Source organism: Phoxinus phoxinus (genome assembly GCF_949152265.1).
Source record: "Phoxinus phoxinus genome assembly, chromosome: 22".
NCBI classification, from domain to species: domain Eukaryota; kingdom Metazoa; phylum Chordata; class Actinopteri; order Cypriniformes; family Leuciscidae; genus Phoxinus; species Phoxinus phoxinus.
The window spans coordinates 8023954-8037983 of NC_136897.1; the positions used below are offsets into that span (position 1 = coordinate 8023954).

Here is a 14030-nt window from a genome sequence, read left to right on the forward strand (position 1 = left end):
AGATAGATAGATAGATCTCCGGTTATTAGAAGGTTGCAGAAGTCTCCGACCAATCGCGAGGTCCACGGAGAGTCATGTGACCGGAGCAGGAAGAGTGACTGAGCGGCTATAGGTTCTTTGAATCGTCGCTGATACACGCGGTGTTCTGACTGAGTGGAAAATGGCACCTACAGGTAAGTTAGCAACGCTAATCTTCTAGAGCACATAATATACAGCTAGAATATAAGAAACTGAACATATCTGTCCGCTGTTTAAATGAAGCTTAAGTAGAACCGACGTGGTGTTTGTAGCTCGTTAGCGCAGTGAGCTAGTACTCGGTGGGTCAGCTGTGAGGTTCGGTCAGCTGGTGCCGCTCACCATCCGGTTCCGACAAGTGAAAACACACGCCATTCGTCCCACAATGACAGGGCCCTAATTTCATATTGCAGGAGAGATTCATTTATGTCCATGATTTCTCCTTTTACAAAAACATATCGTCAATATTTTTCTGACGCTTTTACTCTATTTATTTATAATGCTGGCTCAACTTAATTAGATATAACTTACATGTCATGTTCAAGTAGAGAAAGGTTAGCTGGTTAACCTTTAAGCTCTTAAGTTTTAATAGCAAACTCATAACACACCCTTAACAAAATGATTCACAATAATAAATGTAACGAGCAGATGTTTATTTAGCGCTAAATCGGAACTTATTACTTATACACATATTTTTAAATCACTGTATTATCACCAGGTGATAGAACAATCATAGTCCTAACGTTAACCTTAAAATCATTGACGGTTTTCACGATTTGTTGATGGAGATGTTGTTTCAGGAATAGCCTGCATTGTGCTTTATTAACTGAACACCTTTTTAGATCCACATTTAAGTTAAATGTGATAACTCATACTTTTGTATTATTCAATCTAAGCATTGCCATCTTCATTGTTCAGGTGAAGTTGTGTTTGGCTCTGGGGATCGGGTCTGTGATGACAACCGTTTGCGCTGGGACCTCACTCCTGACCTGATCCACCAGCTTACTGAAGAACTTATTGCCAAAACCAAAAAGGTGTATGACACGGTCGGCGTCCTGGACATGGCCAGTGTCTGCTATGAGAACACCCTGAAGGCCCTCGCTGATGTGGAAGTAGAGTACACAGGTAGAAATCAATTGAAATGTTACTATTATTATAAAATATTATTTTGCCTGAAGAAAATAAAGCCTGGGACCATTAAAATTCTAAGGGTAAGCCAAATGTGTTGTACACATAATGATGTAAATATGATGTAACACTTATTTTACACAACATTTACTGATATTTCACTAATAAATAAAACATTTATTGAGACAACACTTCTGTTATTTGGTTATTCGGTTGTTGTTTGTTTCAGATTAGTTTTGCCCTAATAGTTCAGCCCAGAGGTGACATTTACAGAGTAATATATACCAGGTTTTTCTGTCTATCTACATTTGTAATCTCCATAGAAAAAAAAAGTCTGAGTGTGCAGAAAGCTGTGTTCAGTGGTATACACCATTCAGCACTTTTTGCATAATGACACGCTGACCAGCCTGTGCGCTTCCCGCTGCCGTTCACCATTGTTAAGGTGTTGAATTAGCTGAATTTGAATTCCATTTAAACAAATATTAAATGTCCCCTTTAATTTCTTTTCCTTTTTCTTCACATTGTTTATAGATAGAAATAATGTTGATGTTATGTTGAATTTTGATGACTATGCATATAATCTAAAATAGGTTTGATGAATCGGCCAATAATCGGAATCAGTCGATAAAGGCAATTATTTTCACTATGAATCACCCGTAATTTCAAACTAGGGTTGCCACTTGCCAGGTCCATGTTTTTTATCTACACCAAATTACAACAAACATTTGTAGCACACCTCCCATCCAATAATTTCGTAGAGCTTTGTTACTTCTGATAAGAAACAAAGTCTCCGCTTTGTCATGAAATTCAAACAATAGGCCTAAATGGCTTTCCTTCCACTTTAATTCAAGTTATAACATGAAAAAAATCACTTAACCTTGTATTTACCTCAGGAAAGTTAACCAATGTTTACAGTTTAGTTATAAAAAACATTAGAGAAGAGCTTACTTACTGTTAATTATATATGTATGCTTGAATATATTTGTCGTGAATACACGCGTTCATATAAACTACCTTATGTGCCAACTGAGTTGTATACAAACATTTCATTTTTTTTTTTTTTTTTTTAGAAAATCAACTATCAGTATCGGTGAAGATATGTAATAATAATAATATGTTTAACTTATATAGCGCCTTTCCCAAGCTCAAGGACGCTTCACAATAACAGTAGAGAACAAACAATAATTTCAAACATGAGTGGACAGTAGACATTTGCCCAGTCCAAGCGATCGCAGTTGCATTTCGCAGTGCAAGTGTAGTAAACAGAAACAATAGTAAAAAAAAATGAAATAAAAACAACATTAATCATCACAATGACAGTAAAGAACAAAAAATACGTTTGGACAATAGACATTTGCCCAGTTTAAGAAACGAGCGTTTGCAATTGCATATCGGTTTGCAAGTGCAAGTGTAGTATTTAGCGATATATGACCAAAATTTTATATTACGATAGGAGTAATGTTATTTCACGATAACGATATATATATATAATGATTTAGTTATTTTTGCTTTAAATAGTTTTTATATCCAAATTATTGATACCATTATTACCATTGAATAAATCTGATAAATTTCAATATCACAAAAAAAATGAATACTAGCCTAACTAACATAAGTAAAAACCGTTAAGCTCACTGAAGACAAGTAAACAGTCAGAGATAAATTAGTAAAATATGAACAAAGAAACTAATTATAAGCAATAGGACAAAAAACTACATTGGAACAAAGATACAAATGAAATGGACCTACCTGAAAAACTTCAAGCACAAGACAGGCCTATATAGAAATACTACATAAATTGTATAAAGTAACCAAATGTACAAAAACACTGCATAGTCTTAACTATGTAACTTAAATATAAATTTATACTTATTAAAGTTACAAAAGTGATTCAGTCAAGAGCAATGAGATTGTCCGATTGAAATTAAATGACAGACAGCAGCAGGTTTAGTAGGCCAATAGGACACTCGCAAAGAGTAAAAATGTGTAATTTTGACACATACGAGTGTGTATTTGACTATTCAAGCCCAAAAAGGTGCCAAAAACAAGTCTGTTCAAGAACCATGCGTCCTGTCAGACAGGACACACACCGGAATGAGTCCTCTTTTGATGCTTACTGCGCTTGAACGATTAAAAATCACTTGTTTTTAAACTGCAAGGCTTAACGCATTCAAATAATAAGCTTAGATGGAGACGATAGTCCAACATTATTTAAATAACAGTTTTTTTTTTTTTTTTTTTGCAGTCCAGCGGAACATGCTGGATTTCCCTCAGCATGTGTCCCCCTGTAAGGACGTCCGCACGGCCAGCACCGAAGCTGATAAGAAGCTGTCAGAGTTTGATGTGGAGATGAGTATGAGGGAGGATGTTTATCAGAGAATCGTGGCTCTAGAGGTGAGCAGGGACCGAGCACTAGCACATCTCTCTCAGGAACTAAACGCTCTTAGGGACTGCTCTGAGCTCTGAGAAAGCCAAGAAAACCTGTTAACTGACTTTACCAAATAAGTCACATATTAGTGTGTTGTTCCACCAGCATGTGCATAATTTTATTAGCCATGAATGATATAAAAACAGTTAAAGATGATGTAAGTTTAAAACAACTTCTCTAAACATGTCATCATCCCCTAGATTTTATTTCATTTTTTTATAGTTTTATTTTTGTTATCTTGTCTTTTTGTTTGTTTTATCAGGAGAAACTATCGGATGAGAGTTTGACACCCGAGGCCAAGCGTTACATGGGGAGACTCATAAAGCTTGGGAAGAGAAATGGCCTCCATCTACCCAAAGAGACACAGGAGGTCAGATGCTGAGATCTAACTTTCAGTTTGCTGTGTAACAGTAGCGCAAACACACTCTTCTAGCCTGTAACTGAGTTTTGTCTTCCCTGTAACAGGAGATCAAAAAGATCAAGAAAAAAATGAGCAATCTGTGTATCGATTTCAACAAACACCTGAATGAAGATACGACTTGCCTGTATTACTCTCGAGAGGAGCTTGGTGGGTGGGCAGAGTACTTTCCTTTCAGAGAGACACTGAAGATCAGATTTAGTGCCTCTATAAGGCAGTTATGGTCATTGTAATATTATAATAAAGTGTCATGCAACTGTGGGTGTAAATAGTTGTTTATAACAGTTTACCCTAAATGCAAAACACTGTATTTGCAATGTGCAACTTCAAAGCCAGTCATTTTAATTTAGTTAAAAGTTACTATGCCAACACTTGTGAAATGTATTCAGATAAATGTATGTACTAGAGAAATGTATTCAGTATTTTTTATTGAATTTTAGATAATTGATTTTATATACATTTTCTCATTTGTTTGCTCTGAATCTGAGCATTAGTAAAGGGCATTCAAAGTAATTTTCCATGTCAGAAAAACAATTTTTAGTGACCGGAGTGACCGAGACTTTTGGCGATGTGACAAAATTGAACGGAGCTGAATTTGACATGCCAATTAGGTGACGACTAAAATAACTACATTGAAGGTATTTTAAGGGTGCATTAGGTGCATCATTACTGTTCCTACAAAACAGTAGAAAAAAAGAAAATCAATTATCCACAGGGACTCAAATTAATCTGTGAACCATTTATTTACATATAAAAAAATTTTTTTTAGGTGGGCTCCCTGAGGATTTCCTTAACTCTCTGGAGAAAGATGAGTCTGGAAAACTGAAGCTCACTCTGAAGTATCCTCATTATTTCCCCACCATGAAAAAGTGCTTTGTCCCAGAGACACGGAAGAAGTTAGAGGAGGCGTTCAACTCGCGCTGCAAAGAGGTCAGACATCCCAAAAATCACCTGTAACCATAATTAGAATGCTACCCGAAAACACTGTGGATGATGCTTTGAAATAATGCTAATGTATAATTTTAATAATGTTATTGTAATGATTTCCCTGATAGGAGAACTCTGCTATTCTGAAGGAGCTTGTAGAGTTGCGCTCCAAGAAGAGCAGCCTGCTGGGCTTCAGCACTCATGCTGATTTTGTGCTTGAGATGAACATGGCCAAGGCCTCCAAGAAGGTTGCAACTTTCCTCGGTAATGACAGCTGTCTTTACATAGAAATGTACCAGATGTAAAAAGACGAGAGTCTCATACATATACTGTGTGTGTGTGTGTATGTGTATATATATATATATATATATATATATATATATATATATATATATATATATATATATATATATATATATATATATATATAATTATATATAAATAGTGCTGAAACTCTTTTAAAATGCTGTTATACTGAGTTAAAGCAAACATTTGAGAAAATCTATTTATTTATTTATTGTAGTACTTTTTTGTTTAAATAAATAAATACTTTAATTTAAGTCAAGTATCACGTGATACTTAAAAATGAAACTTTACCATCACAGGAATGCATTTTTTCATTTTCAAATATATTATTAAACAGACAAAAAGTTAAGTTAAATTTATTTAAAAAAAAAAAAAAAAATTTAACAATAGTGTATTTGGTAACACTTTACAATAAGGTTCCATTAATTAACGTTGGTTAATGCACTAACTAACAATGAGCAATTAATGTATAACAGTTCTTATTAACTAAAATGAACATAGATTAATAAATAAACAACGGTTTGTTAGTCTGTTCGCTCAGGTCTATTAAATATTAAAAATATTAAAATCTTCCCGGTCTACTGACATTTGTTATGCCATCTGCTTCAACCATTACAATGGGCATGATAAATTTCGCTAACTCTACAATAAGTAAATCCACTTCGCTAGCTTATTCCTCTTCAACAGCGATGCAATAGAAATATATTTCGACAATATTCGAAAGATGCGTGCTTGTTTCTCTGGTGCATAAGGTCTATAGTTAACTAATGTTAACAAATGGAACCTTATTGCAAAGTGTTAATTTAGTACATTGTTGTGCAATTGTGTTTAACCCTTTGTTCTATTTCCCCCTGCACACTTTAGAGGATCTGGGCCGTAAACTGAAGACCCTGGGGGAGGAAGAGAGGGCTGTTATTGTGAAGCTGAAGGAACAGGAGAGCCAGAAGAGAAATTTGCCCTTCACCGGAGAACTCCATGCCTGGGACACGCGCTACTACATGACCCAGGTGGAGGAGACCCAGTATGCAGTGGATCAGAACCAGCTAAAAGAGTTTTTCCCGATGGAGGTGGTTACCAAGGGCCTTCTGGATATCTATCAGGAGCTGCTTAACCTCACCTTCCAGCAGGTGGAGGGAGCACATGTCTGGCATGATGATGTGACGCTGTACTGCGTTAAAGACCGTTCCTCTGGCCAGGTGGTGGGCCAGTTTTATCTGGATCTTTTCCCCAGGTAAGCACTCATTCCTGGTTTCTACTAGGGCTGGGACGGTTACCGCATTACCGCAATACCGCGGTCACGTGACGCCTACTGCGGGTCTGAGCTCATCACCGCAAAAAATAAAAAAAATAAATAAATAAATTGGCCCGCACGTGTGCACGTTGTGTCTAATGACATGGATTCATTGATTCTAATGACATGGATTATGTCTAATGACATTGTGTCTTACATGGATTCAAGGTTTTCTAAACTAAACTTCAAACGATGGAGAAAATCCGACCTTTCACGAGTTGGGAACGCAATGTTTCATGACGCATAATATAGATTCCATTCTAGAGATGCGCGGATCGGCTATTATTTGATCCGCAACCGCATCACAAAACTCATCATCCGTTCACTATCTATCCGCACCAACGTTTTTTGACCAATTTTCAAAACCGCACCTGCCCGCCATCCGCTGATTGTTTTAAGGTCTATGGTCGATGCAAGGCGCTGCTGCTGCGAGGCTAGAAAGCTCCTGGCTGTTCTAGAAAGGAGACTGATCCAATGCAGCAAAGATATTTAACGGCTAAAGTCCGAAGTATAGCCTATTGGCTCTGTTGTATCACCAGAATTCCGATCGGTGCACAGGGACAAAAATAAATAAATATTTTCACAGAGTAAAGTCTTCTCTACGAAATGCAATGCAAGAGATCGCACGGGCGCCTCCGCGTCCTGATTATATGTCTGCTATATTTGTGTCTTATTTGTTAATTTCAGGATTAATTTATGAATTTAAAGCGGTTTACCGCTATACCGCGGGAATTCTTGCTTTTCAACCGCGGTAAGAAAAAATCCATACAGTGCCAGCCCTAGTTTCTACTGAAATGGTGCTGGTGGGGATCTGAAAATCTTTCATTCTTAAAAATACAATTCTTCTTAACTGCTATCCTATTTAAAAAAATGTACTTCTTAATTAAAATTTTTTTCCCCTTAAGATTGTTTTCATAAGATTTGTAAATAACTTTGCTTAAATCATCGAAGATAAGATATTGGGTTGTCAAATACATAGATATTTGTAGTAATAGGCTATGTATTGCTATAAATAAGGATGTGCTCTAGTCTAGTACTCTGAATTGACACAAATTATCAATAACTTTTTGCAGAATTCAAAATTCAGTAACCACTGTACAAAAAGGAGTCAAATAGGGACCTCGTTTGTAATAGTTTAATTACAACATAATTTTCAGCAGAAGTGAGAGCACCCATACACAGGACGCATGCAGGGTGCATTTACTCTAGAAACAGCGCAAATCAATGCAACAGACCACTTTCTTGAGACAGGCACTTTAAAAAAAAAAAAAATACAGTTCTGAACTCCCGTCGAGCCAGTCGCCATGAGAGAAGTGTGTTATGATTATTATGGTAATCTGCAGACAGAAGAAATATAAACTACATTAGAAGTTAGTACTGCACCAAAATATATATTATTTTTTTTCACCAAAACACACAAGGATGCAGCGAGAGGTGACTTGTGCGAACTTGAGACAGCCAGGTATCTCAGAATACATCTCTCACTAACCAGCAACAGCAGAGGAGAACCCGGGAAATTTAAAAATACTACTGTAATTGTGTCTCAATTTAGTTTAAGGAGCTTTTCAGGCGAGAAAGTAGTTTAAAGCTCAAATCTGTGGTTTATTTTTGGACCCGGGAACAATAAAAGTTGACGATAAAATATATTCGAATACATAGCTTGGTATTTGATATCCGTTCGAATTGGATCTTTCTCAAAAGTGACAGCCCTACTACCTACTAGGGAACATGTTTCCTCTAGTCAGGTAATGGCTTCTACTGCATAGGCTGCCAAGTTTTATTAAAAGCCAATTTTGCTAGCGGTGAAGTGTCCCTTTAAGTTATTTCTGAAGAAGGGTTTGGTGAAACTGGCCCCTGTATCCTGAGGGTGACCAGGCAGCTTCAGTGTAGGATTTCTGAGATCTAGAACCCATTTATATCCTGAGCGCAGAGCTTCAGTGGCAGTTCAGCTAGATTAATCGCTAATTCTCCATTATCTCTTTAGGGAGGGGAAGTACGGCCATGCTGCATGCTTTGGCCTGCAGCCCGGCTGTTTGCTCCCGGATGGGACCAGGCAAATGGCTGTGGCTGCCATGGTGGCTAATTTCAGCAAGCCCACCGCTGACGCTCCATCCCTGCTGCAGCACGACGAAGTGGAAACGTACTTCCATGAGTTTGGACATGTGATGCACCAGCTTTGTGCTCAGGTCTGAATCAAGGCTTTTAGTGTCACTTAGGTTGCAACTAATCTGCAGTGTGTGAAGATTAAATATGGATGTACTTTTGTTTGTTCAGACTGACTTTGCAATGTTCAGCGGGACTCACGTTGAGAGGGATTTCGTGGAAGCTCCGTCTCAGATGTTAGAGAACTGGGTCTGGGAGAAGGAGCCACTGCAGCGCATGTCCAAGCACTACAAAACAGGAAACCCCATTCCAGAGGAGCTTCTGGACAAACTTATCAAGTCCAGACTTGCTAACACAGGTGACCATAGACAAAACAAACCGTGGTGGTCATTTTCACAGACAACAACTGATCACCTGCTAGCTACAAGTCAACATGAAACAAAAGTTTGCACTGTAATTTGTCACACACTTTCCTAGTCTTATTTTGAATATTTCTGTTAAGGTGTTTTCACACTTGGTTCTTTTCAGGAGTCTGAATCCTTAAAAGTGAACCGAACCGAAACCATCTTGGGAGGCGGTCTGACTACGGTTCAGGTTCACTTTCAGTTAGCGGCACGGTTCGCTAAAAATGTCCATTGTGACAAATCAGTCCGGGCTTACTTGATTTCTCCATTCTCGAATTAGATGCCTCCGTACAAATTAGGGGTGTGAATCTTCACTGGTCTCACGATTAAATTTGATTACGATTATCATGTCACTTATTCGATATAATGATGCATTGCATCCTCAATTTTCAGTTTTACTGCACACGTTTACATTTTCGTCAAAGAATACAAGCAGGAGTATTCATATCATGAATCCAGATACATGAACTCCCTTTTTATTTTATCTGCTCCAAGAAAGTACATTGCATGTAGCCAACATCAAACAAAACTTAAGTCTGAACACAGCAGATGACAGGAGCATTAAGAAATTATAAACATTGGTAAATCCTAAAAGCACACAAAACTGTCAAGTAGTGTACTTAAAGGGATAGTTCACCCAAAAATGAAAATTCTGTCATCATATACTCAATTATGAGTTTCTTTCTTCTGTTGAACACAAAAGAAGATATTTTGAAGAATGTTGGTGACCAGACAGTTGATGGACCCCATTGACTTCCATAGTATCTTTTTTCCTACTATCGAAGCCCATCAACTGTCTGGTCACCAACATTCTTCAAAATCTTCTTTTGTGTTCAACAGAAAAAAGAAACTCATACAGGTTTGAAACAACTTGAGGGTGAGTAAATGATGACAGAATTTTCATTTTTGGGTGAACTATCCCTTTAAGTTACAGTAACGCATACACACGCTTGCACACACACTCAGATTCGCACGCACACGCTCGGGCTGTAAATGTTAAAATAGTGGGTGCATTTTTTTACTCGTTTTTGTGTTTTGCATCCCTCTGCCATTTTACACTACCGTCAGAAGTGCATATGTGACGAATGACATCAGAGAAACACCAGTAGGTTATAATCGATTATGGTCTATTACTGCATTGATGCAGAATCCTCCGTGTCTGCATCGTAGAAACTATTAATTTCAACACCTCTAATACAATCAGCTGTTCATCATGGTGGTTGCTTTTGGGACATCTGGTCTCAACAGCATTTTTAGCAATGTCGTTTTACAAAATAATAATAATCTTTACAAATTAGGGCTGGACAATAATTCAATATCAATAAGTATTGCGATATACATTTTTTCAATAACAGTGATATGATTTTTAAACACATTTCGATATACATTACAGGCATGGGCTACGTTTTCCTTTTTTACTGCGTGATAAATATAAGCAGCACGACACAACGGTTCATATTATGTTCATTGTCTCCAAATTGACCGTTCGCAAAGACCCGCCCCCTTTAGTTACTGTCGCTATGTCCAACAAGATACGCCGCTCTCACGCCACACCATGTTCTCACGCAGTGAAAATACATCACGGAGCAGAGAGGACGCGCACCGACAGACAGGACAAACCAGGTTACTATTGATATGAAACTAAGTCTCAACTTTCAAATTTGGCAATTTTGTCTAGAAATTTAAACAATAAATAGCGTTTTGTGGTTCTTTAATGTGTCTGACAGATCGCTGTAGAGCCTCAGTTAAAGCTGCCCGTGAACCGATCATCTCTTCCTTCTAGTTCATTTATAGCATCAAATAAACATGAATGAAGGAATGTTGTTTTAACCGTGGAAAGATGTCAGTACACTCCGTTTTTCAAGTTCAAATCCTCCAACGTTAATCTACTAAGTTAACTCTACTAAGTTAACTGTCAAAGAATCTATTCTGATTTGAAGCTTGTGGCTTAAACGCGCACATCAACCCGATCACGTGTTAAGCGTTCATGAAAACACTACATTCAGATTCATCAATCAAAATTAATTCAGGGTGTCATCAACACACAAAATGTACCTCAGCAACATGTGCTTTTGTTGTTGCTCACTTTTTTTGGTTTGTTTTCTGCAGCAACTCTGAGCACTTTTCATATTCTTTATCCTGGCTGAAGCACTTTTTTCAATTTATAAGAATAATATTATCAACTTATGTTAGCCTATAGCTTAAAGTTAAAGTATATTAATGAGTTATTAACTTTGTTTATTTGACAGGGATTTCACATTTATTGTATGAAGGCTAAATACAAATAAAATATTAACAATCATTTATTTGTACCATTTTTATTTTTAAAATATTATATAGTTTAATAGGAGGAGGTTTCAGAGACTTGGGAAGTTACTTTTTCAGAAGTTTGTAGGTACAGACATTAATTTTGGGGGCGTTCTTGGCAGTTTTTCCTGAGGCTTTTTTATTTTTCATATCGATATCGGAATTATATCGTATCCACTGAAATTAAGAAATATATCTTGATATAAATTGTGGCCATATCGTCCAGCCCTATTACAAATAAATATCTTTGTTAGTGAGGCACATACAATTTAACTGAATGAGATCAAATTTTGAAGGCTATAGGGTCAGCCTTCAAACACTGAACTGGACTAGATCCAAAAAGCAACAGTATGAACACAGGTCTGAGGCCACATTCATACTTAATTGGATCTGAGTCCTCTTTCAGGGACAGGGGCCGTGAACGTAAAGAGAACTTCTTCTTTTTCACTTGGTTCACCTCTTGGTCCACTTAAAGGAGCCTGAGTTCGGTTCTTTTTAAAAAGGACTCAAGTGTGAAAACGCTCTTAATGTAAGTCTTCGTAAGCTGTTTATTTCAACGTAGTAACTGAAACGTCTTTCCTTTTTGTCTGACATCTTTTTATTCAACCCCTCCCTTACAACCACAGACTCTGTTTTGGTTTGTAACACTTTTCACAACTTAAGCAAAGCCTGTCTTGCATTTTTTTTTTGTCTTTCTGGTGAGATTGCTGTGGAAAAATGTCATCCAATATTCACAGATTTCTTGCAATATCTATTAAAAAGTCTGTCTTTTAATAGTGTTCTATTTAAAGTATCCTCCTTGTTTTTCAGGGTTGTTTAACTTGAGGCAGATTGTTCTGGCTAAGGTGGACCAGGCTTTGCACACAAAGAATGGGCTTGACGCGGCTGAGGAGTATGCCAAACTCTGCCTGGACATCCTGGGAATTCCTGCTTCACCAGGTAAAATTAGATTTGGGTCACGGTAATATAATACAAATATTTGCACAAAATGATCACACTGAGAAATTACTAGTCAATTGTACATATTATTACCACCTGGAATGAGGATAAGCACTTTAGTGTCATAACGACACAATTTGAATTTTTATTAATTTTTTTACTTCTGATTGTGACAGGCATATAAAGGAATGATCAACCAGAATGTATTTTTGTTCTTAGTTATACAAAGCAATATTTACTTGTACTGTATATGTATGCCATGCACAGTAATTTATACAATGTAATTTATAAAATTTATACAATGCCTTTCAGACTTTCACAATGTTGTTTAATTTTATTTCACCTGTAGCAAAATAAAATAATATAATTAATATTTGTAAATGTTATCTCTATTAGCAGAATTACATTTCTAAACTAATTTTAAAACTGAATGCAATTATTATTATTACCTCATCACATCTCATTACCCCCCGTGCTCTTACAGGGACAAACATGCCTGCCACCTTCGGTCACCTGGCTGGAGGATATGATGCTCAGTACTACGGTTACCTGTGGAGTGAAGTCTTTTCCATGGACATGTTCTACGCCCGCTTCAAACAAGAAGGCATCATGGACCCTAAGGTTAGCTTAAACCTGCAGTGCTTGTGAGTCCTGTGTATAAATATGCCTTTTGTATGTCTGCTCATGTTTCTGTGTTGTTAAACAGGTGGGTCTGGACTACAGGAAGTGTGTTCTGAAACCTGGAGGCTCTGAGGATGCTGCTGACATGCTGAAGAAGTTCTTGGGAAGAGAACCCAAGCAGGATGCATTCCTCCTGAGCAAAGGACTCACGGCTGATGTGGAGTCCGGGACGCCCTGTGCCTGTTGACTGCCTGAAAGTTAGGCTAAGCCGTTAAAGCCTCAGACTGATACCTCTTAAACAAATCCCAAAAATCTAATTCACTAATCACACTTTCTCCCAACCCTGCACTTGTGCAAAGAGCTTTCACTATGGATGTTTGAAGCATTGTTTTAAAATTGAAAATTGTATTGAAATATGTCAACAACAAAAAAAAAGAAATCTCCAAATGACACTCTTGTTGCGTTTTAACTGTTTTCTACGGAGCTTAATGAATCCCCAATGGAAAATGCCAAGGCACTGCTTCAGTGCACTCATAACACATAATTTGGCTGATGTCACACACGGGATACCAGTTACATAATTCACAACAGATCCCTAGGAACGTATTAACTTAATATTGGATGAATTTCAGCCCAAAATCAAAAAAGAAAAAATAGAAGACCCATTAAGCTCATTTGTCCCCATAAATAAATGAATAAATACATATGTATATATATTCTTACAAACACAGATGAAATAAATAAATACAGTAGTGGCCAAAATTAGTAGAACGGTAAGATTTTTTAAATGTTTTAAAAGACTCTTCTGCTCACCAAGGCTTTATTTATTTAATCTAAAATACAGCAAAAACGGTAATGTGAAATATTTTTACAATTTAAAATAACTGTTTTCTATTTGAATATACTTTAATTCCTGTGATCAAAGCTGAATTTTCAGTATCATTACTCCAGTCTTCAGTGTCACACGATCCTTCAGAAATCATTCTAATATGTAGATTTGCTGCTCAAAAAAAAACACATTATTATTATCAATTTTGAAAGCATTTTTGTACAATTTCTTTTCAGGATTCTTTGATGAATAGAAAGTTGAAAAGAACAGCATTTATCTGAAATAGAAAGCTTTTGCAACATTAAATTTCTATA

At 36.9% G+C, this 14030-nt stretch overlaps 1 protein-coding gene across 1 annotated transcript; it reads left to right on the forward strand.

Annotated features, from left to right (window-relative positions):
* thop1 (thimet oligopeptidase 1) lies at window positions 1–13339 on the forward strand. The gene is made up of 13 exons (XM_079596801.1): window positions 1–173; window positions 934–1140; window positions 3389–3537; window positions 3834–3941; window positions 4037–4139; window positions 4759–4919; window positions 5045–5180; window positions 6087–6453; window positions 8498–8699; window positions 8788–8974; window positions 12138–12266; window positions 12751–12887; window positions 12973–13339. The coding sequence occupies exons 1-13, from the start codon at window positions 161–163 to the stop codon at window positions 13132–13134; spliced, it is 2061 nt and encodes a 686-aa protein (XP_079452927.1). The 5' UTR covers window positions 1–160; the 3' UTR covers window positions 13135–13339.
* Window positions 13340–14030: the final 691 nt, after the last annotated feature.

Bases quoted from the DNA above. Each gene is read 5' to 3' on its own strand.
- thop1 (XM_079596801.1), top strand. The intron at 1,141-3,388 runs GTAGAAATCAAT...TTTTTTTTGCAG, and splicing joins TGTGGAAGTAGAGTACACAG to TCCAGCGGAACATGCTGGAT. The intron at 12,267-12,750 runs GTAAAATTAGAT...GTGCTCTTACAG, and splicing joins GGGAATTCCTGCTTCACCAG to GGACAAACATGCCTGCCACC.